This window comes from Mytilus trossulus, chromosome 8 (genome assembly GCF_036588685.1).
Source record: "Mytilus trossulus isolate FHL-02 chromosome 8, PNRI_Mtr1.1.1.hap1, whole genome shotgun sequence".
Taxonomy (NCBI): Eukaryota; Metazoa; Mollusca; class Bivalvia; order Mytilida; family Mytilidae; genus Mytilus; species Mytilus trossulus.
The window spans coordinates 67,562,035-67,588,935 of NC_086380.1; the positions used below are offsets into that span (position 1 = coordinate 67,562,035).

Here is a 26,901-nt window from a genome sequence, read left to right on the forward strand (position 1 = left end):
GTTGTTACATTTGTTTATGTCACAAGTATATTAATTTTACTTATATGAAAATAAAATAATTATAATAAAAAATACATTTGTTTTAAGTATTTTGTAATTGCAAACATATTTCGCTGATATATAAAACTTAATGATGCTGACCCAGGTTGAACTATGACATTATACGTGTCATAAATTTTACTTACCGATATATATCTTTTTAAATCTTGATAAATCATTGCAGATAGTATGAGAGCGTACATTATGTTATCCGGTCTGGGAGTCCGTCTGTCCGTTCCGACTAATTTGTCAGGTTTGAGTTAGAGTGTAAGGTATTTTAGTTGAAGTTTTTTGTTGATAGTTGCTTACGTTGGTGTTGAATAAACGCCAACTTGAAATTAATAGTACAGGACTCATCTTGAAGTGAACTTTTAAAAAAAAATGCCATATTTGAAGATTTGAAGTAAATTCCCAGCCTACATGTTTATACTGATCGAGGAAATAAGATAGCGGTCTTTATTTAAACCAGACTTAAGCTTGCAGCTAATTTTTTTTTATTATGAAATGCTGCAATCTCAAAGATAGTTTTCAAGCTTAGTTGTTTATACATTGCAATGATGAAACATTACAATTGTTTGGATACGACTCTTGTTCGTGTGTTGTGCTGTTGATGCTCGACTCATTATTCACCTACTATATCAACGACACCAAAACGAGGTTTGATCTGTGAATATCCTTTATTGTGCGTATTGTTATGCGTTTATTTTTCTACATTGGCTAGAGGTATAGGGGGAGGGTTGACATCTCACAAACATGTTTAACCCCGCCGCATTTTTGCGCCTGTCCCAAGTCAGGAGCATCTGGCCTTTGTTAGTCTTGTATTATTTTAATTTTAGTTTCTTGTGTACAATTTGGAAATTAGTATGGCTTTCATTATCACTGAACTAGTATATATTTGTTTATGGGCCAGCTGAAGGACGCCTCCGGGTGTGGGAATTTCTTGCTACATTGAAGACCTGTTGGTGACCTTCTGCTGTTGTTTTTTTTTATTTGGTCGGGTTGTTGTCTCTTTCAGTTTGACACATTCCCCATTTCCATTCTCAATTTTATTTGTATTTTGAAAGTAAACAATGTATAAAATACAATACCAATTCTAAAGTTGCAATGTCATCTACTAGTATTTCATATTTTATCTACTTTTCCTTTTTTAGAAGTTGTCCCGGTAAAGGATACGGATTCCGTTTTCATTACTGGTACCATATAGTTTTAAACAATAAAAATTAAATAGGGAATGTGTCCATGGACACATAGGATACCCTCGATTGCATATAATGTTATAAAGGGACAAAACACAAGCACTGTAAAAGTGACGGTACTCAAATTTGTACTTGATCTGAGTTTTGTGGTAATAAGCATTGTGTAAATAACATTTAGTTGAGGCAACTGAAACTTAAGTTAGAGAATTGGAATAACAAATCCAACAAATTTTCCCTTCGTAAATGGGCATAACTCTAGAACGGTAAAAGTGACGCCACCAAAATTCAAACTTGATTTGCTTTTTGTATACGTTTCATAACATTTGGTTGAAGCGAACTAAAGTGAGAGAACAGAAACGAAGAGTTGTTTAACTCTTGAACGGTAAATGTGACGCCACCCAAATTGGATTTTTTTGTAATAAGCATCGTGCATAAGTTTGATAATATTTGGTTGATGCAAACTAAAGTTAGAGAACAAAAAACTTTTCCATATGTAAAGGGAAATGATTACTCTTAACGGGAAAAGTGACACCACCAAAATTAAAACTTGATCGGTATTTTGTGCCACAGTGGTAAGAAGCACTATGTATGATTTTCATAAAATTTCATTTAGACGAACTAATGTTAGAGAACGGAAACCAATTTTTGGATGTAAGGGGACAGACGGACGGACGAACGGGCGGGCGTACAGACGAACAAGAGTACAACTTCATGTCTCCTCAACTACGTCGGGGTCATAAAAATCAAATTAAAATTCAACCATATCATGATAAAACCATTTGAAGATATAGGCTTAATAAAAAAAAATGAATTTGACGATGACTTTTGCCTAAAAAAAACATTACGTTATTATTGCAAATATCAATTAAAAAAATGCTTACACGAAATACAAGTTACAATAAATATATATTGCTGAATAAAGTATTGACATAGTCCAACTCACATTTGTATATATATACCTAGTTAAATATTGATAACCAAGAATGTGTCCCCAGTACACGGATGCCCCCATCCGCACTATCATTTTCTATGTTCAGTGGACCGCAGGAAACTTTAACCTGAAGCGGTCCAGATGGACAGACGGAATGACGAACGGACAGACGCACATACCAGAAAACATAATGACCATATAGAAGATGCGATATGATGCCAATGCGACGATCATGCACCAGAAACATATTGACCTACATCATGTGCATGTAAGCAATGTAAAAAAAAAGTCATCATAGATACCAGGATCTAAATTGTGTATGTGCGCCTGACGCGCGTTTCGTCTACAATCAGCGACGCTCTAATCGAAATGTTTCTTAAAAATTGATTGGCATTCCCTGAAAAATTCTAAATGGCAGTTCTCAACACTTATTTTCAAAACTTTATAAAAGCTTTAATTGGTAGTTTGCTCCTTTAAATGGTGAAATCTCAGACAAATTTATTACTATAATTGTCAAGTTGACTTTACTAGCAGTATAAATACACCATTGTAAACTATATCTGCACAGAGAACAGAATAAGTATACTTTTCTCAACTCGATTCGACGGTGAGAATGCACCAAGTATATTGTCTATATTTGATTCTCTTTTAGACTCTTATGAATCGTGGGTAACTTAATTGTTTGTACGTCTGACAACTAGACTGAACTAATTTCTATTGTCTATAATCTCCTTCAGAAGTGACATTAATTGGTCGTACTACTGACGTAATTGACGTTACTCCGTTTGTTTATAGTTATCCATTTTGGAGACGATATTGTCCAATCACATGTTTTGATCAGCATTTTTGCAAATATTTCCCAGAATGCACCACCTTCTTAAACGGTTAGCATTCGGCAATCTGTTACTCTCTTTCTATTAGATGAGGGTACGGAATCTGCCGAGTTTAGACGAATGGACGTTGAGTAGATATAGACAGATGATCTTTTTGTTCTTGTTGCAAATAATGATTACGTGACTATAATTATATAAAGAACATCTTTAAATGAATGAAAATCATGAAACCGAAACAACAGCAACACGCGGCGTAAAGTACATTCTCTTCGTCTTTCATACTTTGTCAGATTAATAAACTTAACTGGTATATTTGAGTTCGGTGTAGATTTTATATCTGAGCAGTAACGATTTGCTAAATAACCTAAATGAGACATATTCAAGCTTAACAAACGCCAACTACCAACATATATATATTAATAAGCGAAAGCTAAATCTTTTGCCATTTCAACAGTTGAAATAAGCATTTCAAAGGCACTTATATCATCATGAACAAATTGTGAACAGGTTATATATTTGCTGCCACAAATCAAATTGGAAAGTGAGTATTAAAGTCGATATAATAATAGCTACACACAATATTCATCATTCATTCCCCATTTTATCCAATCCAAATTGTACATTATCATAAATACTCATTTTAGACGACGATTGCTGTTGAAATGTCATTGGTCGTCTTTCTGATGGATAAACCAATGGCTGAGGTTCTGGAATATCGTCGTTCATACTACGCCATGTTGGTGTCTGACCTGAACTACCATGACTTGAATATGACATCATCGGCGTAGTATCAAAAGTGTTATCATAGTCTTCACTGAAAGACCTTTGAACTTGCGGGCCTGATCTTATTGGTTGATTAGTCATGTGATCTCGTTGTGTCAACGTGCTGTAAGGTGTCGGCTGCGATGGATGCAACGGTCCTCCGCCGTGCGATTGATTCAACTGTCCTCCGCCGTGCAATTGATTCAACTGGCCTCCGCCGTGCGATTGGTTCAACGGTCCTCCGCCGTGCGATGGGTGCAACGGTCCTCCGCCGAGAGTAGACTTTGGATAATCATAATTTGCGTATCCATTTTGAGCTGGATATTTTGGATTTGGGTAGCCATAAGGAGGAGGGGCAGGCTTATTAGATGTATAATATTGCATTGGAATCGTGCTGTCTCTAGAAGTCTGGTATTCTGGACGAGTGTTCAATGTTACGTATTTCTTGGGATAAGACGAACCACCGCGTCCATTTTTAAGACTTGAGGGTGAAGGTGGTGGTTTTTTGTCAATAACAGCATACGTTGGAATGAAATCTGGTTGATCTACTTTCTCAGGGGTCATAACATGTATGCCATCCTAAAATTAAAAAAGTATTTATATGGTTTTTTTACATCTGCAAATCCAATTTTTCGTCTTGCTAAAATTACTAGTGTGTAACTATATGCACAACTTGTTAAAGATTAGAAACATTTTTTATGCGTCCGTTTGGTTTGAGGTAAAACAAAAAATAATCTTGTTTGAGAGGAAACGCATGATAAATAATTAGATTATAAAATGAGTCAACTAGCATATATAATTTATGTGATATAATGTTTGTTTTGATTCATTAATCGTTTTCACTAGAATTGACATATTGTATAGACACGTGACGATTTAGAGGTTGACATATTGTATAGACACGTGACGATTTAGAGGTTGACATATTGTATAGACACGTGACGAGTTAGAGGTTGACATATTGTATAGACACGTGACGATTTAGAGGTTGATATATTGTATAGACACGTGACGATTTAGAGGTTGATATATTGTATAGACACGTGACGAGTTAGAGGTTGATATATTGTATAGACACGTGACGAGTTAGAGGTTGATATATTGTATAGACACGTGACGATTTAGAGGTAGTCATATTGTATAGACACGTGACGATTTAGAAGTTGACATATTGTATAGACAGGTGACGATTTAGATGTGACATATTGTATAGACACGTGACGATTTAGAGGTTGACATATTGTATAGACACTTGACGATTTACAGGTTGACATATTGTATAGACACGTGACGATTTACAGGTTGACATATTGTATAGACACGTGACGATTTACAGGTTGACATATTGTATAGACAAGTGACGATTTAGAGGTGACATATTGTATAGACACGTGACGATTTAGAGGTTGACATATTGTAGACACGTGACGATTTACAGGTTGACATATTGTATAGACACTTGACGATTTACAGGTTGACATATTGTATAGACACGTGACGATTTACAGGTTGACATATTGTATAGACAAGTGACGATTTAGAGGTGACATATTGTATAGACATGTGACGATTTAGAGGTGACATATTGTATAGACGCGTGACGATTTAGATGTGACATATTGTATAGACCCGTGACGATTTACAGGTTGACATATTGTATAGACACGTGACGATTAAGAGGTAAACACATTGTATAGACACATGAAGATTTAGAGGTGACATATTGTATAGACACGTGACGATTTAAAGGTTGACATATTGTATAGACACGTGACGATTTAAAGGTTGACATATTGTATAGACACGTGACTATTTAGAGGTTGACATATTGTATAGACACGTGACGATTTAGAGGTTGTCATATTGTATAGACACGTGATGAGTTAGAGGTTGTCTTATTGTATAGACACGTGATGAGTTAGAGGTTGTCTTATTGTATAGACACGTCATGAGTTAGAGGTTGTCTTATTGTATAGACACGTGACGATTAGAGGTTGACATGTTGGCCTACATTTCTCTATTCTTTATAGTTTTCCCATTTATTCACCATTTTCTTTCCATTATTCTCTGATTTAGTAAACCCCATCCAGAGCCTTATACATGTTAAAAGCTTATAAAATAGTTTGTACTTACAAACGTCTGGGTTTCCTGATCCCTCAGTCTCACCACGAAACATGAATGTAAACACAGAGCAATGCTGATCAACACTAATATAAGTCCAATGGCTAATAAAATACCTCCAGGAATCGTTAAAGGACTGAAAAAGAAACAAAGTAACGTATTTATTGGTAGATCATTTATAATTATTTCTTACATAAACGATATTTTGGTATTTAATATTATTTACATAATCGATATATTTTGGTATTATTTTTCACAATCAAAGAACCAAAACGGTTATGTGGTTGTATATGCGTAAAATCACCACAGTGTTTTTGCAACAGAGATTTTCCTCTTTACGACACAGTCGTGCTATCATATGGGTGTTTTTATTTGGCTGTGCTGGATGTATAAATACAAAGCCACATTCAGTATAGGACTAGGAACATTTAATCCATAGCATAATGCTAGGAATTTAAAGTACCTGTCACCTGTTTCAATGCGAAGGTCTGTGTCTACCATAGTTTTCTACATTTTCTTTTCTAGCCGGTCTTTTTTTTAAACCATAAATAATTGCTTTAGTGTTTGATCTCGTCTAACATGTAAATGCATGATGTCAAAAACAATAAATTGCAATAAAATAAATTGACTACTTATAACCTTAACACATAACCATCAATCAATAAAAATGAACCTGACCACTGTGAAAATAATGGCCAATTGTTTAGGGTCTGGGCTGAGTTTATGGGACAAAGAATGATGATCAAAGAGTACAGAAAAAAGGGACCAACAAAATAAAGAAGAAATAATCATCAACAGAATGGAGTTCAACGAGGTCCTAAAATATAAAGGAAAACAACTGTCATATTCCTGATTTGGTACAGGCATTTCTTTATGTAGACCATGGTGGGTTAAACCTGGTATAATAGATAGCTAAACCTCTCACTTTTATGACAGTCGCAAATTGACGCAATTCCTTTATATTGACAACAATGTATTAATTAAGACAAGAGAACAAAGGGCAAACTACATAAATAAAGGAGATAAATAGGCATAAAAAGAGTACAGAAATTTTGGGACAGATGGCGGATCTGTGACAAATGTGAACAAGACAAGTTTTCCTTTGCTAATAAAACACAAATGCAAATTTGCTTGGGTTGGATGAAAAATTCCCATGAATAAGCTATTTCTTCAACGCTCATAGCCCAAACGGTCATAAAAATCTCTATTATTCCCTCTTGCAAAAAAATGTATCAAACGAAGTTCTTTTGAAATTAGATAATTGTACTTTAAGTATTATAGCTCCGTCTTGCGTAGATATCATAATGAATGAAAAAGAAATTTAGTTTCATTTTGAATAAATAATTCATTCATTCATATCTTTATTTCCTCTATTAAGAGATTCAATGAACAATCATATATTTAAACAGATCAAATTACAAAAGTTTTCAAAACATGATAATAACACAATATAACATTACAATATGTACATAACAAAATAAAGTTCTGTGCTTATTTATATAAATGAAGTAAATTTTGACAAAAATTGCTCTCACTAACGACGGTTCATGCACTGGCACATTAACTAATCGTTGTTCTCAGTAATCTACTATAAGCAGCGACACAGTGTGCAACGTGCACACGACAAAGATTATGAAAACTGTCGGTGTCTATATTGCTTGTTGTTACGTGCTTCCCCAAGAGAATGCAATATAACTCTTCATCGTCGTATGAATAAAGTTCCACAAATAAATGCAATGGAAATTTTTCCATTATAAACTCCCACCACATATCTCTGATTAAATGAGTTCCGCTACAGCTACAACATGCATGTACATATACATCTAAAAACTGAGTGTTACATAATTCACATGTACCTCCAGTGGTATTTGGAATGTCGGTTAGCAGTTTTGTAATATAATAGGAGTTTACGATTTCTCTGGATGAATTAGAACTTTTCCAGAAATCTGGAACCCTAACCGATAGGTGAACACTTCTAAAACGAGAAAAGTTATTATCGTTATGTAAACGCCGAGTCCATTCGTCAGTTTGTACTTTGTCAACTGTATTTTTCACTATAGCTTTCCAAGATTGCTTCGTTGGAAAAACTCCCTCTCGAAAAAAGTCAAGCATATAGGAATGAAGGCTATATTTATACAAAATGTTCATAATATCAGGAATGAACCCATGATGATTGCGTCCATTGTCAATTAAATAGGTAAATAGACGCACAAGAAATATTTTCTTCGTTAGGAAGTTGTCATCAAGACTACACAGTTTTTGCAAGAAATATAACTTCTTAGTCTCTATAGACGAGGTAATAGTATGAAGTCCAAGTATACTTTGGCACATATCTGATCTCGTAGACGTTTTCAAGTCCAAAATACGCTTGACTATAAAGTGCTGAAATCGATTCAACGCAGCAATGTCGTTTGACTTTAAACTAGTCCACATTTCACAACCATACAGAACAGTAGGTAACACTATAGATTTAAACAGTTTTAGTAGAACGCATGGGTGTGTTGACTTGTCGCAAACACCGTTGAGCGCAAAATAAGAGTTCTTGCCTTTTCTACATGCATTTGATGTTCTTTCTGTCGATCTGAATTTGGAATTCAGCGCAATGCCTAAGTGAGTGTATTCTTCAGCTACCGGTAGAACACTGTTCGCAATATGCCAGTCGTATGTTACTCGAACTTCTCGTGGGTTTAAGGAAAATTGCATAACGCAGGACTTTTTCGCGTTGAAGCAGAACCTCCATCTATGGGCATAGTCAGCACATATATCTAACATACGCTGGAGACACAACGGAGTTGTGCCAATACATGAAATATCGTCAGCGAGAGCAGGAGAGCAGCTAGCTATGTGATAAACACCAGTTTTTTTATTACATTTTTCAAGATCAACCAACATATCGTTTATAAATACTAAATATAATAAACCAGATAAAACCCCTCCTTGTCTAACCCCTTGTAATACAGGAAAGAACTCAGACTGACACTGGTTTACAATTACTGAACTCATAGTATCAATATGACAGTCATTAATAACTGACCATAATTTGCCTGTTACACCTATTTTATACAATTTAAACATAAGACCAATTCTCCAGACAGTGTCAAAAGCTTTCTTACTGTCTAAAAAGGCAACAAAAATCTTACTGAATAATTCTAGGTTATGATAAATTGTTTCATGTAAATTAAACGATGCAGTTAAGCAACTAAGGTACTTTTGAAATCCTTGTTGTTGGAGATTCGGAATGTTCTTGTCATACAACACGAATTCAATTAACCGAGCTTTAATAATACTTTCAAATAGTTTCAAAACACAGGACAGTAAACTAACTGGTCTATAATTATCGGGTGAAGTTTTGCACTTATTTCCACCTTTGAAGATAGGAACAAGGAGGCCTAGTTTCCAGTTCTTTGGTATACGTCCTAATCTGACGATGAGATTGCATAAGACCGTTATACACTTCACAACAGGGCTACCTCCGTGACGCAAATGCTCGTTTTGTACTCTGTCATGTCCGGCAGCTTTTCTATATTTTAACTGACCAATCAATTTAGAAACTTCTTGTTCAGTGATCAATCCACCAGGTAAGTATCCACCTTCAACACCACAGGTTTTAAAAATGTCTTTGTATACGCTCTCGATCGAACACTTAAACTCATTGTCAAAGTTATCACTTTCTTTTGGTTGGTACAGCTCATGAAAATACTCAGCAAAACAGTTTGCTACAGACTCCGGAGAACTGTACACTTTATTTTCATACACAATCTCGGGGTATATCTTGGAGGAACGACCTTTAAAACGTTTTATTTGTTTCCAAAACAACCGTATATCGCACTCTGCGGTTTCATTTAGATCATCATAACACTTTTGCATATACTGTTCATTAGCCGCTTGCTGTACACGTCTAAATTCGGGCTTAATATTATATCTTGTAATACAGTATGAATGACGCCTCCCTGGCAATGTATATATAAGATGTGTGTCTCTTATCATTGAGAAAACATTTCTGTATATTTTGATTATTATAAATAAGAAGAAATGTGGGTCACACATATATCTTTAGGTCAATATACGGTTTTTGATAACAAACAAGTTCTAAATATATCGGAAGTAGAAACTTGGTTGTTTTAAAAAAAAACGTATATTGACCTATTTCTATCGTTTGTCTAGCTTTTTTTTGCATTGACAGAATATTCGTCATATAAATCAGAAGAGTGAAATATCTGAAAAAATTTCTTATGGTCGTCATTTTGTGGACTTTAGCGGAAATTAATTTGTTGTCGACTTTAGCGGTGTTGTCGACTTTAGCGGTGTTACCGACTTTAGCGGTGTTGTCGACTTTAGCGGTGTTGTCGACTTTAGTGGTGCTGTCGACTTTAGCGGTGTTGTCGACTTTATCGGTGTTGTTGACTTTAGAGGAGCTGTGGACTCACGGTGCCACAGTTCCCTGAACATTTTTTGTTCTCAATTATCATGTAATACTTCATTTTACATTAGCACATTTTCCTTTTTTTATTTCCTTCAACTTATTGTACTTTGTTGTATTGATATTGCATGTTTCTCTGCGTAAACATGTGCATAATTTTATGAGGATAAAGTTTGTATCTAGTTATTGTATTAATCAACACACTGTCAAACGCGGATACATCAATTTTTTTAAAAAGGAGGGAAACCAACCCCCTGACCTCATGACACGTTCACATAATTTCTCAATATAATTCAGGAACAAAAGTGGGTTCTAATATTTGGATCCCCCCGTTTTCCACAGACCCCCCTCCCCCACCCACCCCCACCCACCCGACATGGTCCACCAATGTAAAAGATACTGTTTTCTTAAATATTCCTCGGATAATATAAACTAAGAAAATAAACAAAAGGGTTTTTATTAGTCCCGGTAAGTTATGGACGACAGTCACAACGAAGCCAAATGCGTTTATTAATAAACACTTCTTTTCAGTCAAAGTAACATTTTAACTCTTTTAGTAAGTTTTGTTCACTCATCTTTGACAATGTAATGGAATTTGATGTGACTGTCATACAAGTGAGAGGTTTAAAACTAGCTATAAAACCAGGTTCAATCCACCATTTTCTACATTAGAAAATGCCTGTACCAAGTCAGGAATATGACAGTTGTTATCCATTCGTTTGATTTGTTTGGACTTTTGATTTTGGACTTTCCTTTTTGAATTTTCCTCGGAGTTCAGTATTTTTGTGTTTTTACTTTACACTAGCACAGAACAGAACGCTAATCTGGTTGTTCATGAAAAGGAATGTGTATTCGATGTACTTATCTGGATGCATAACTTAATATCATATTTCTGTTACTGAATTAACTTAATATCATATTTCTGTTACTGAATTAACTTAATATCATATTTCTGTTACTGAATTAACTTAATATCATATTTCTGTTACTGAATTAACTTAATATCATATTTCTGTTACTGAATTAACTTAATATCATATTTCTGTTACTGAATTAACTTAATATCATATTTCTGTTACTAAATTAACTTAATATCATATTTCTGTTACTAAATTAACTTAATATCATATTTCTGTTACTAAATTAACTTAATATCATATTTCTGTTACTAAATAATGGATATAAATCATAGGTAGCTGACCTATCGCCAATCAAACTACAGTAACTGTTTGCAATATCATTCATAAAACACATGGTTGTCATGGAAGAAGCAATAGGCAATTTGTACGGCTACTTGAAGTCAATTTTGGCAAACAGACAAATGCTGTATCATCAGCCCTATCAAATTATCAGAGATAAAAACCAATGAGTTCTTCGTTTAATATAAACTCATATACATCAATTGAATTTCATTTCATTTCAATTTACAAAAATATGTGTAAGATACATTTGATTAAAGATTATTATTCAGATAAAACTGAATTGCTACACTTTTTTGTTGTTTATCTCTATTTTATGTTTCTTTATAATTCAAGCTATAAAGAACCGTAATTAAAGTTTATATTGTTAGTATCAAAATAAATAGAAATCTAGAATTTCAACGGTATATATACTCATGTTTTCTGTGCAGTATGATCGCTGCCACTGCTGATGGAGTAACGTCCCCAAAAGTATCACCAGCCCAGTAGTCAGCACTTCGGTGTTAACATGAATATTTATGGTCATCATTTTATAAATTACCGTTTCAAAGCGTATGACTTAATCGAACAACTAAAGATTTTCTTATCCCAGGCATAGATCACCTTAGCCATATTTGGCCCAACTATTTGAAGTTTTTAGTCCTTAATGCACTTAAATTTGAATTCATACTTATTTGGCTTTCTAAATTATTTGATCTGAGCGTCACTGATGAGTCTTATGTAGACGAAACGCGCTTCTGGCGTATTAAAGTGCCTTTGATAACTATGCACGCTAACCTGAAGTTAACGACAAGTTGAACAACCGGCCCAAGTGCAGTCCATATTACAGATGAAAGCGTATTACTTATATTAAATCCAAGTATATGACATAACTATCGTAATGCTTTCTATAAATATACAAATAGTGCAATACAAAAGAATGATATAGTTGTTACATACAAGTAATTGTCGACACCTGAGGAGAAACAAGGTAAATCGTCTTCAGCATCTACCTGTCAAGATTACATCTCAAGATAGATACACTGACATAAATATATCTAGTTTATTTACTTGTTTACACAGTTATAAACGCCACTGGACATATTCCAATATCAACGTTACCAGGACAAGGCTAATTTGCAGCAGAAGTAATTACAGATTGGGTGGGCAAGCAGAGTCTTTGTCCACAATCGACCTCATAGGTACTGATTCATTTAAACAAATTTAATTGATATAGTCAGTGGCGGATCCAGAAATTTTCATAAGGGGGGCCAATAAGCCGATAAAAATGATGTGTATTATCGATTGATAGATTTTGCCTTTGCCATTACGACTATAATAGTGATTGCCATTGTGACTATGATAGAATTTACCATTGTGACTATAAAATTTTTTGTCATTGTGACTATGAAAAATTTTGCCATTTTGACTAGGATAGATTTTGCCATTCATGTGACTATGATATTTTTTGCCATTGTGACTATGCATGTATGATAGATTTTGCCATTGTGACTATAATAGTGATTGCCATTGTGACTATGATATAATTTGCCATTGTGACTATAATAGTTTTTTCCATTGTGACTATATGTATATAATAGACTTTGTCATTGCGACTATACTAGTGATTGCCATTGTGACTGTGATAGATTTTGCCATTATGACTGATAAATTTTGCCATTGTGACTATGATAGATTTTGCCATGGTGGCTATGATAAATTTTGCCATGGTGGCTATGGAAATGTTGCTAGCATATCCTGCAGATGTGATCCGTTTGTCATTTGAAGTATGATACGTATCGATAGATGGTGAATAGTGTGTTAAAAATTATGTTTTCTTGATTAACCGTTCTTAAGGTGCACTTGTAGAAAGCTAAAATATTAAACGTTGGAAACATTTCTGAGTCAAATATTTGGAAAAGGATAGAATCTACACAAACTAACATATAGGGAGCGAGCAATGTAGTCATTCGTTTATAGCCTTTTTACACTTCCCTGTACTGACAAGTGCTGTTCCCTGGCTTGATACGTACTGTCTATATCGACCGGATTTGAGACATATTTATCAGTTTTAAACTTCCCATTCGTAATTTTTTTTTAAATTAGTTCAAATCGAAAAAAGAGATAACTTCTGAGTCTGTCATATTTCTGCTCGCCAAAGCTATAAATAAGCACATAAAAAGCTCTCGGAAAACTGTTTTAATACAACCGTAGTAACATGTAAATAATTTTCTCTAACTCTATGGAAATTTATCCCTCTCCGAACCCTTTGTATAAAAAAATTTAATCAACGTGTGGTTGCTGGTGATCTCAAAAAATCATTGGATCATTTTGAGGGTCATGACCTTTTTAGCTAACTGAATGAATGAAAATACGATAAGAGGTGTTAATGAAATTGACAACTTCGTGCAATGTGAAAGGCACTCGAAGGGGATTTTCGGTTAACAAAAAAAAAAGAAAATGTCTTTTTAATCATTAGAGAAACAGATTCTTACATAGTTACTCGTGGATTATCGGATTTATCCAATCACGATAGTTAAATTATCAATTTTAAAGTTCTCGCCGAGGCGGCTCGGACTTTAAAATTGATAATTTAACTATCTCGATTGGATAAATCCGATAATCCACTGGTATCAATGTAAGAATCTATATATCTACAACGATAATTCGATGCTCATATGAAATACAGATATCAAAATATTTAAACAGATTTTTTAATCATGCCTGCATATAAAAAATATACGTAGGTTAAAAAACTATTACACCAAGAAATGTTTGGAAAACTGACAAAGTGCAGATCACATTTTGCACGTGTTCCACGTGCATCTCTTTATTCTCGTGGCAATTACGGAATAATATCAACATTCTTCATCTGTATCACGCTCAGTAATCGGTCTGTACAAGGGGTTTGTCATTAATCTTCGAGCTATCAAAGACATGCCTTAGTCACAAGTATAATCTTTGAAACCTGATGTGAATAAACACTAGCCTAGTGTGTTCTGACTGATCATTGAGGCTGTCGATGGAATAGTACAAACGTGAATTATTACTGAGTTATGAATATAGACTTTGAGTAAACTCCCTGGAAATCGTAACGAAGTATCCATGATAAATAACTGTCTTGGGTTGGGAGGAGGACAATATACTGTAAGAATGCGTATCGGATAACACGTTTTGGGAAGACGCTACTCTATAGTTTCGATGCTTAATATAGTGGCGGATCCAGGGGGTTGGGAATGGAACCCTCCCCCTTTTTTACGGTCAATGTTAAATGGTTGGGCTGCGGCAACCGTTGTCTTGATCAAAGTCTTCATAAAGCCAATAAATTTCTTTTTAATAAAGATAGACCTGCCATATCCAAGCATCATCACAATAATGGCGCAGGAATGTAAAACAAGTCGAGTCATCGATCAAATTAAAACAGTAACGATGAAATATGAACGCATTGTTGACATACTAGAAATGCCATCCCGGTCGTGACCTTCACACAAGTGTGCATATGCATGCTGAGATTTACATATAGAAACTACACATCCATTTCATATAGAAACTACAATTTTTACACATGTCTATCATTAAGACAATATCCTTGTTTACAAACAAATTGGTTTAGTAACTAATAATACAAGTGATTTTGATCAGATTGTATGATTTCCCTGACAACAAAGCTATGATTAGTCTCCGCAGAGATATATAATCACATCACACTTTAAGTGGTGATAAATTTCATGTTAATGAGCAAATCAATTGCATTAGACTGACCCCCATAGGAGATAGATGTAATTAAAGCTCGCCAATTGGTTTGGTTATTGTAGAGTGTTGTGTTATTTTACGTGTAGGGAGCGATAATTGGCACGTTGGGTAACGGGTACATTAGTTCGAGAGGTAATTAAAAACTAAAGTAAAACCAATATTTTGTTCGATTTTTCTCATTCTATTAAGGGAACAACCATTTAAATGAAAAAAAGGGGGGTATGGTTTTTGTCTCAGTTTACTTTTTCGTCGCTATCAATCAAATTATTTGTTTCTTCACCATTTTTACCATAAGTTATGGGGAAAATTTGGATTCAGAATATTTTTTTTGTCATCTGCTTGATCACAATATTTATTGCGTCAAACTGGGGATCAGAATATGTTTTTGGGAGAAAAAAAATACCCCCCTTTTTTTAAATTATCTATTAATATTTTAGAGTGTCCGCCTATGTTATTAACTATGCATACAATACAAACAGTTCATTCCATACCTTGCATGCAGTCTCCCAAAACAGACAGGTGATTAGAGCAAAAAAAATACATACTTCTTCCTAAGTAGAAGCTACACTATACCTACTTATAATGAAGTATATACTTTACTTCAAACTTTTTAAAATTTAAATGCAAACCCACTTTTACGTATACCAGCGCCATATATCTATGCTTTTACGAAAATTTAATTTATATACCATTTTATATACTGGTAACCATGCCGTGTGTATGAAGCATGTGTTATTTTTATTACAATGTTTACTACACTTGTATGTTATTGATATGCAATAAACAATATACCACAAAAAGTAAATACCCTGTGGTCAAAACCAACAAGGCTTATGTTCCGATTTTATTAATAGATAAAAATAAAATATTAACCCTCGGTCATTGTGTATTGATATTTAATGTTTTTTTCTAACCTACATTTATAGATAAAAATATTGACATTAAATACGAGTTTGTTTTCAATGTAAAGATATATCTTCCTTTCATATCGAACATTAAAGGTCTCTTACATGTCTTAATAATTGTTGTTTTAATATCAATTGTAAAAAAAAGGGGGGGTTGAAAACATTCACATTTTTGAAAGCATTAAGTATACATTATTATATCAAGTTTATACTTATCCGCCAGATTCAATACAAAAGTTGTTGAATTTTATAAGAAACAAAAAATTGAAAAATCAAAAATACGACACGGTTTATTGTAATCGCCATAGAAAAGGGGGAGAGCAAATTGTTTAAAGTTGTGCCTTTTTACTTGAAATGTACAAAGAGATACTGTTATTACATGTTCAAGTGGATAAACATTCAAAACTTCTCAAAATTGCAAGATTGCACTTGTCTATAAAAAAAATGTAAAACAGTTGAATCTTCTTCTTCTGCAGTATTCTTGGTCTATACATACCTTCCAACGGCGAGAAAAACTGTCCCAAGGAAAACAAAAAGACTTCCAAACGAAATAAAGGCTAGGACAACCTTCGGAGGTATTAGCCAACCATGAAAGCTACATATCCGTTCGTACTCCTCTCCAGGTACCCTCATAATGCTAATTTCCAGATTACAAAAACAATCGGAATTCTCTACAGGTCGTCATTTTCTCAAAACGTCAAAGTATTAATCCATAAATGTCATATTCAAGTCATTATAGTCGCTCCGTCGTCCCGACTGTGGAGTGTAAATTTTTCCCAGTCAATATTAACCTCACTAACGTTTAAATACTTTTGTTATTGGACATTCTTAACCGTACACAAACTATTAATATCAAACTGTTCCCCAGATAAAAGGATTTTGATATAAACTCTCAGGACAACTTTGGGCGGTGATATTTTATGTACACAGTTATTCACGCGTTTGTAACGGATTGAAATGAAACAGTGATACGCTATCTCCTTCACATTTCGAATGACTTTCTCAATTATATTGTTGCTATGGTAACATATTTTGTGTATGGGACGTGGTTGTGAAAACGATTGTTTATGTCTGTTTTACAAGGAAATTATTGCCAGCTTGCACCAATCTGCACAATAAGCAAGCTAATTAATTTACGGCTTGTATAATAAATTCGATTATCAGCGTTATTACACATTCTAGGTGAAAAACTGTTAATAATCCAAAGGAGAAATTAAGAGGTTTTTGTTTTAGAAAAAATCTTCATATCTTTTTCACATATTTGTAAAAGATGTTTTCCATAAAAAAAATACCTAAAAAGGCGTTAGTGAAAGTAAAATTTAAAGTAAATATTATTGGCATTTTTTAAAAGAAAGATTGGCCTTTAATGTCCAGCGACAAAAAAACACGTACGCGTACGTATTCAGGACGACAGTGATTAAAAGATAAATCAGAAATCTTTTTTTTACAAGACTCCCGATAAGATAAGCAGTAATTTTTTCGAGTGCTTGGTCACAATAAAACCTTCCAGACCACAAGAAGAAACCACCTATATATATATATAAAATGTATATAGTAGCTGTTTCTCCACCAAGCACTCGTGGCAAGTTAGTCTGGAGTCCGGGGCCTGTAAACATACAACTACTTAAGTTAAGATTTGTTCAAGACGGACGCATTTTTCCACAAGTCCAACAATAAATGAGTACTACCATTAGATTTCTCAACTCTAGTGGTTTGCTAACGCTATCACCCTATCGACGAAGTATATATACTGAGTGCCAATGAAAACGCAACACTTGGTTTTTCAAAAATAAAATTGATATAAGAAATGATAATCTTTCAAAATAAATTGTTCTTGAAAATTAACAATTCTAACAATAGATCGATATCAAACAAAAATGTTTCATTGTCATCTTATAGACACTATAGGTAAACGAAACATCCAATGTCGAATCATCAACTCACATTCCTAACAAAACATGTTACAACCCCGTTGTGAAGCGCAATCTCGACAGCGCCGTGGAATTAATCATTTTAATCGTTTAATGTGATCTCGAGGAATGTTGTTCCACTTGTCCCGCATATCAAACTCAAGCTGACTTTATGATATTGGTGGTGGTTTTCATCGTCTAAACAATGTCCAATCTGATGCAAAATTTGCTCGATCGGACCAAAATCGGGCGAACACATGACTTTTGGCCAAGATGGGTGCCAAATGTCTATGTAACCACCACTGACGGTTTTTGGTACACAATGTAGATTTTTGGTCTACAGAATTCGATATTTACTCTTATGGCCGTTTAGATGTCACTAAGGAAAGACTTTGGTTCTCTTTAACAATTTCTGCGCAAATGGTGCTTTACTGAAATTGCTCCAAAGGATCTACCGTGACCCCCATTGAACTCTCGTGACCTTTGTACACCCATCAGAGTCAATATCGAATATGTTTAAGACCAAATGTATCGGTCTGGCTGAGCGTTTCTTGCTTTTTGTACCCCGGGATGTCGCTTATCGTTAAATGATCCATTTTGGTTGAATTTGTGGATGATTTGGGTTATTGTAGAGGCTACAACATCAGTCTTCTCGTAATTGTATGCAGTGAAAGGCTGCATTGGATCATGCCTAAAACTGCATGTCGCTGGTTGTCAGGAAATCCTAGCATTTACTCAGATGTTTATTGCAGTTTCCCTACAATTAGGGCGGGAAAATTCATGACATTAGCCAAGCTTTAAATGACATAATCGTGAAAATGGTGCGTATGTTGAAAAGCGGTGAACTCGGTATATGTCCGTTCAAAATAACCCTTACTTCGCATTTGTTTCAAAAATCACTCAACCGTAAAGTTGTCGTCAATTGTCTCAAAAGTCATTTTAAACCAACTATACCAAGTTCTAATATAAATAAAATAAAAATTATAAGATTTTTTGGAAAAACAAAAGTGTTGCGTTTTCATTGGCACTCAGTATATATATAATGCTAGTGGCTTGTCGATGAGAATATATATATATATCACCCTATCGACGAAGTATATATATATAATGCTAGTGGCTTGTCGATGAGAATATATATATATATATATCGACGAAGTATATACATATAATGCTAGTGGCTTGTCGATGAGAATATATATATATATATATATATTTTCGTTTTTTATCCAACGCAATCATAGGTTTGAACGTAGTTTTCAATTTAGACTCGTTTATATTTTTTGTTTGGGCATGTATCATATTTTCCCTCAGGTTTATATGATCCGTTCATCCTATATTGACTCTTAAATTCAAGAGTCAATCTTAAATTGAGAGTTAATTATATGGCCTTCCAAATACCGTTTCGATCCCTAACATCACTGAAGAGACATATATTGTTGAAATCTAGATCTGGTGTACTAAAGAAATATTGACACCGAATGTTTATGGTACAACATCGTGGCCACAAGTTAACAAAAAAAAAATTCTGTGACGTATTAAATTTATATTAAGATCCATTTTGTTACATCTTGTGATCAATTTTATTTGGCAATCGCCAATGGCAGTCAGCAGGGTTAAAGAACATCAGTTGTCCGACCTGTTAGTCAAATGCGTTTTGTTTAAATATACTTTTTCACTTTTTTGGTCTTTTGGAAAATGTTGTTTGTGCTGTTTTTAGACCCTTCTACAACGAAATTTGTTTGACATGCACACGTATAAAAATTGCGGTTTTTATCCAACGCAATCATAGGTTTGAACGTAGTTTTCAATTTAGACTCGTGTATATATATATATATATATATATATAAAACAAGTCAAAAAGGGTACAACATCACCATAAAATAACTATAAAATATACAAATATTAGATATTTCGGATAACAGATATCCTTCTTCAATAATAGCACGATGTCAAATGAATCATGTCAATTCAAATCGAGACTCTATCAAAATCTTGATTTATACAATTTAAGCGAACGCTGGAACAATTTTAAAATTTCCAAACACACCGCAAAGACTACAGAAATATGCCAAAAATAAAAATATTTATTTACGATGTGAAATGGCACAACTTTAGATTTCAAAAGGATGTGACAGTTGAGATATATATATTCTCATCGACAAGCCACTAGCATTATATATATATACTTCGTCGATAGGGTGATAGCGTTAGCAAGCCAAGCAGTGATCGAGCCAGAGCTTGTATTCATAAACCACTAGAGTTGAGAAATCTAATGGTAGTACTCATTTATTGTTGGACTTGTGGAAAAATGCGTCCGTCTTGAACAAATCTTAACTTAAGTAGTTGTATGTTTACAGGCCCCGGACTCCAGACTAACTTGCCACGAGTGCTTGGTGGAGAAACAGCTACTATATACATTTTAATTAATGTCTATATATGCAGGCTGAACTGTCATTAATCGAACTCCCGGTCTTCCGACTTGAGGATACCACGCCACAGCAAGGCCAACGATATGTATCAAAATTATTTTCCAGTACATGGATAGGTCAAACGCATAGCGTCTGAGTCTCAAAGGAATTTCAGGGCGTTTGTTCAGTTAAATCCGGTATTTTGATATAGATAATTGATCACTATTGACGTAGTTCGTGTTACTCAATTTGTAAGTTATCACTGTTTTGGGGACACGAGTTTGTCGATTTTCACTGTTTCTTATTGAGGTTCTGGGTTTTTTTTCATCGGTTTTAAATACCATTATTTGTACAACCAACTTATTATTTGTGTAGAAGAAGATTTGTTTACGACCACACCACGTTCTTGTCATCTTCGCTATGCGAAGGGTTGCGATCCACTACCGCCATCTCCACGTTGAGAGAGCGGGAGTGGATCGCAACCCGTGGCTAGCGAAAATGCTTTTTTTGTAAGGAAGAATCAAACTAATGTTTTCTTTGTATGGTACGCAGGTTTTTTTTATATATATATAATATCACCTGTTCTCGTTCTGATATGCGTGTACTATTTGCCAATGAACGTTTAACACTATTCGTTATCACCATCATATATGGTCTTCAAATGTTCATGCTCATGTATCTCGCGTTAAATGCTTAATATTTTTTTTAAAAATCATTTTTTTTTTAATTTCTCAACTCGCCAATGTATGCATTTTAGTGAATTATCCATTACTTCATTTAAGTTCATATAGAATATTTTGTTGTAACTTGTAATACACGTATACACTGTTATATATACAACACAGAGTTGGCTTGCATTTATATAAATAATTAGAAAACACACTGTGTTCATTTAGTGACTTGAGGATGTTTCCACTGGCCTTATTAAACATAGTAACAGATTAAAGAAAAAAGATGTTGTCCACGGGCTACCTGAATTGATGACTTTATGAAACATTACGCAAATATCTCGTTTAAGGTTACTGTAAACATATTTTATTTAAGAAATCATTATATATATAGCTACAAAGATAAAGACATAAATACGAAATATACAAAAGATTCAATAACTGGGATTAGGAAACAAGAGCAGTGCTCTTATATAAATCCGTCTCCCTAAATTCGAAAATAAAATTACAAGCTATGAACACATGCTGAATAGCAAACGAAGAAATATGTAACAAAATACAGTCAATGATTACAATAACAAAAGGAATATTTACAAGAAAAAATATATAACAAAGGAAGGGGGTGAAAGGCGTTTTTAGAAAAATGAGAGTGTTTTTAAAGAATGAAACAATATTTTTTATATAGGAGAGGAGTGAGTGATTAGAATTATTTGATTGTGGATGTGAATCGATTGCTACTTATAATAAAGTTTTGCACAGCTTTACATATCAGTATGTTTTGTTCTACTGTGAGTCTAGCTATCGAAGCCAAAAAGTAAGACATTAGTAGAAATTTTGATTGGAATCTGTATTAGTTGTGAATTTGTCTTTGGCGAGGTACATTGAATATTTTGCATTTTTATAAATAGTGATCCGTTGTTTCAGGGTCTTCACAAACACACTTCGGGGATTGTATCAAGTTTCTGTCATAGGTTAGCATTACTATGATAGTTTTTGCATCTGCAGTGTGTAACGAACAGAGGTAAAATACTCATAAAAGTCACACCAAGGCTGATAACCAATATATCAGCCTTATATATATATATGACGTCACGTAGTCGGGCTGATATGGGGTTATCAGCATGGGCGCGTTAGTACATTGATAACACTACTAGTAATGCAGGTCCTTTTTCATGTCGGCCCGGTCATCATTCCTCCACCTTTATCGGCTCTTGTATAACGTTTTGCTTATATATATAGGGGTCTCTGCATGGATGATACCCTTCCCGATTTGGAAAATTAAGGCGTAATTAAAACTTTTATCACTTTGTCGTCGTCATAACATAAACGTTATTAACAAAAAAGAAAAAAATACCATATGACTGCTTTCCTTGAGGTCTATTTTTTTATATTACCTTTGAGTCACTTTTAGGAATGTATGTCGGTCCATCCGTCAGCCGCTGTAGTTTGTTCTCATCGGATTGATTAAAAAGTGTCTGCTGAACGCCCATCGGTAATTATAATATACAGTCTTAGATGCATGATTTTTTATTAGTTGTTAGTGGCTTTGAACTAGCTGTCAGATAACTGCGAGTACTCTCAGATCTGTTTTTGTGTCTTTTTGTGTCGGGATGTATAAGTAACCGGCCACGTCCACTTGTATTTTTGTTCATCTGAAGAGTTAAGCCTTTTTCAACTGTTTTTATAGGTCGTTCTTATGTTGTACTGTTATACCACTGTCCCAGGTTAGGGGAGGGTTGGGATCCCGCTAACATGTTTAACCCCGCCACATTATTTATGTATGTGCCTGTCCCAAGTCAGGAGCCTGTAATTCAGTGGTTGTCGTTTGTTTATGTGTTACATATTTGTTTTTCGTTCATTTTTTTTTTTTACATAAATAAGGCCGTTAGTTTTCTCGTTTGAATTGTTTTACATTGTCTTATCGGGGCCTTTTATAGCTGACTTTGCGGTATGGGCTTTGCTCATTGTTGAAGGCCGTACGGTGACCTATAGTTGTTAATGTCTGTGTCATTTTGGTGTCTTGTGGACAGTTGTCTCATTGGCATTCATACCACATCTTGTTTTTTATACATCCAGTATGAGAATATGCTTACATTGTAACAATAGGTAAGACCTTGGCAATGTTACATATTCGTAGCCACGACTTGCTAATTCGTGGCCGATATCTATCTTTTTTTTTCAAGAACATATATAGAATGACACAAAAGAGCTTTTATAGTTTCATCATAGGCACTTGTCTCAGAAAAAAAAATCCTGTATACTTTTTAAAAAATTCTGATACAAGTGCCTGTGAGTCAACAGTCAATTTCCGACTCATGCGAAGAGTTGATGTTTGGAATCTTTTATTTATGAATTAGACCGGACATATAGTGTATACAATGTACTTATGCGAAAAAATATGAACCTAGTACCAAGTGTCCAGAGGTCAGAGAGAACCTCCCGAAAAATCTAGATACCCACACAATTGCATATAATCAAGCTATCTTAGGGAGTAGTTTCTTTTAAGAAACAAACACTAGACTGTGGTATTTTCAAAATTATTAAAAATGATAACAAAGTTTTAAAAGTACATGTATCATGTATGTATACGCCACCGTCTAATGTTCAAATTGTATTCACATTAAATCCTATTTCTTAAAACTAGTTAGTAGCTGATTTAAGTTTTTGGCGGTCCATCAACTTTTTTTCGTTTCTTTTTTAATTATATAAATTTTGGAACCCCTTTTCAAAATCGATGGATCAGTGCCTATATATGTCCATCGGTAAACTAAGAACTTTTAAACTTCAATTACGAAAAATTCTATCTAACAGTGACGTCATCACAATCGTGGGAAGAAATTCCCAATGCACTCAATTTTAAATTCATCAATGTGTCTGGTTGTATAGGAGCAAACTAATATTTACAATGTATGAACATTGCACTTTTTTTTAAAGAGATTCTCTCAGCTGTTTTATAGCATTTTGTTTTTAGATCGCTATCATATGATATACACATCAGGTATATATATAGAATTCAATCATCTACTTTTTACTCAAATCTGAATCTAAAATCTGATTAACCATCACAAGTTTATGTCTTTATGATGTATCTTCTTAATCATAAATTTATTTTATTTTACAACCTCTTTTAACTACGAGTAGGATAGATAGTAGTCAGAGATGAATTTTTAAATGGGGGCGTAATTCCATAAAGGATATAAAGAAGATTTTATATGGAATACATATTTTGAAGATTTTATTCTAAAAGTCATATGAATCGTGAAAAACATGATATAACAATTTGATAATGTCTAACGAATATGCAGACCTCGCAATAAACAATTATACTAAATATACTTATCCTAGTACTCATCATAAATTAGTATTTCACGTGAAATTTTTTTTTTTTTTTTGGATAGACGGAAAGTTCGTAGCATTAGGCACCTACATATACAAGGTATGAATATATACAAAAGAAGATGTGGTATAATTGCCAATGAGACAACTCTCTACAAAAGACCACATGTCACAGAAATTAATAACTATAGATAACCGTACGACCTGCAACTATGAGCAGAACCCATATCGCATAGTCAGCAGCTATAAATGGCCCCTAAATGGCAAATGTCAAACAATTCAAACGAGAAAACAAACGGCCAATTAATGTACATGCAAATAATGAACGAAAAACAAATATGTAACACACCAACAAACGATAAGCACTGAATTACAGACTTCTGAATTGGGACAGGCACATACATACAGAATGTGGCGGGGTTAAACATGTTAGCGGGACTCCCCCCACACACTTATAATTAAACTGGGACAGTGGTGTAACATTACAACATAAGAACAAACTACAAATATCAGTTGAAAAAGGCTTTACCCATCAGATAGGAACAAATAGAAATGAAGCCTACATGTCTTCTACCTTCTGAAATAAAAAGCTATCTTCATACACATAGTTAACGCCGCCGCCACCGAATAGTAATCGTCATGCCTCGTATTCTTTCGTAACAGGCGAGACAAAATAAATAAGCATGCATAAACCCGTGTTCAGCTAACTTTAGTAGATTCATTCATAGCTGTTGTCTCATTGGCAATTGCATTTTAATAGTGTACTTTTCAATCATTAGTACTAATTTTAGAATTTCCTAATGGCAAATAAATCCCAACTCAGTTTATTAACAAAGAAAGAAAAACAGTTATTTTCACTAAAACAAACTGGATCTGTTTAGATTGAACCCACTTTATGAGTGTCGCCCATGGAGTCCTAGTCAAGAATCGGATTGACCGTGGATATAGTAGAAATAGTAAATTTGGTTGTCCACTTTCGAACGTTCCCTTCTTATCCATGGTCATGGAAAGCCATTAAAAAGTTGTGAGTATTATTGCTAATAGCATTGAACAGTCTTAGTTGTCTACCACAGTAGACCTTAATTACCATGTGGCTTCCGGGAAATGCATGATTCGACTCTCAGGCAAAATTATCGCAATGACTTTAAAATACGGTCGAAATTCCAGTGCGAGTCGCACACAACATATCAGAAAAACGGGAGTGCTGAGAGGTTTGAATTTTAATCAGACTAATCAATAGGAATTACAAAATCGGGACTATCGTCTCAACTTGGAGATGTATACTCCATGTGCAGGTACTGCTGGAATGCAATTGTAGCTACATAGAAATGTGAGGTTAACAATTGGGAAGCGGAAATCATCTCTTTTTGAGTTAATAAGTTTGGTTTTAACAAAAAATTATTGTCAATTTCTAGATGTAAGTCAAGATGTGAGGCCTACATAACTGTATCTGCATGTTGTGTTTGTTGTATCCTTAGGGTCTAAGGGTCTAAATCGGGAAGTTATGTTAACCTGATGGAATTCAGTAATAAAGGGTCTATATAATATTAGCAAATTATCAGCAATATCATAGTTCCTTACAATCAAAATTATATTCAGCGCTTCACAATGCTGTAGAGGACACTATTGAAAATTGTGTATACCAGAATAACCTATAAATGTCAGTCTTTATATCGACTGACATCCTTTGTCTACAGATTTCTGGAAAAGTTGTGGTACGAAGGTTTTTACAATAGAAATTATAATGAGGACCAGCAGCTTTTTTTCCAAGAACACCCATCAGTGATTTTTTTCTTTTGAGAACTCTGTACATAAACGAATATAGTGTCTGAAATACAATATAGAGATATTTCCAATAAAATTGCAGTTATACATGTTTATAAATGATATTGACAAAAATCTGTTAAACTGAATTCTTAAATAAATGTTAATATACTTATCATTACTTTATATACTTTTATTTTATAAAATGTTCGGCAATAAAACACATAAATATATTTTTCCCGAATCATATACACATATGAACGTATGACACTGGGAATATTTATAAATGAAAGGTCAAACGTAACTGATAAAAAGAAGAAAAAAAACCTGCCTGACCTATTTTTTATTTATTCAGACTTAGACAAGTTTTAAAGACAATAAAGTAAATCAAAACATTTTATTTATGTGTGCTCCTGTCATCTAGTACAGTCATGCACCTCCTGGTTCAAATCTAGATACCAAAATTTCTGCCAGAATTCTGACATATACAGGCCTACTGATTTTCCAGATATATGCTCGGAACATGTTGTGCTGGTTTTAGGCCACTTTTTTTGTTTTGTTTTCAGCGTTGTAAGTAAATTACTTTTTTTGGTTCAATAAAATAGTAATTAATGCGAACAGTTAATTATTCCCTTCTAAACAATCACGCTAAAATGATTGGTTACATCACTTATTGT

At 34.1% G+C, this 26,901-nt stretch overlaps 1 protein-coding gene across 1 annotated transcript; it reads right to left on the minus strand.

Moving 5' to 3' along the window:
* Nucleotides 1–3,399: 3,399 nt before the first annotated feature.
* On the minus strand, nucleotides 3,400–17,151 carry LOC134681302 (uncharacterized). Its single transcript, XM_063540871.1, has 3 exons — nucleotides 16,635–17,151; nucleotides 5,895–6,018; nucleotides 3,400–4,340 (listed from the first exon to the last, which is right to left on the minus strand). Exons 1-3 carry the CDS (start codon nucleotides 16,769–16,771, stop codon nucleotides 3,585–3,587), a joined length of 1,017 nt encoding a protein of 338 aa, XP_063396941.1. The 5' UTR covers nucleotides 16,772–17,151; the 3' UTR covers nucleotides 3,400–3,584.
* Between the last annotated feature and the right edge of the window lie 9,750 nt (nucleotides 17,152–26,901).

Coding starts and splice junctions, on each gene's coding strand:
- LOC134681302 (XM_063540871.1), bottom strand. CDS start 16,771: ATGAGGGTACCTGGAGAGGAGTACGAACGGATATGTAGCTTTCATGGT. Junction 6,019..16,634: donor GTTTTTCTCGCCGTTGGAAG/GTATGTATAGAC, acceptor TTTCTTTTTCAG/TCCTTTAACGATTCCTGGAG. Junction 4,341..5,894: donor ATCAGGAAACCCAGACGTTT/GTAAGTACAAAC, acceptor TTTTAATTTTAG/GATGGCATACATGTTATGAC.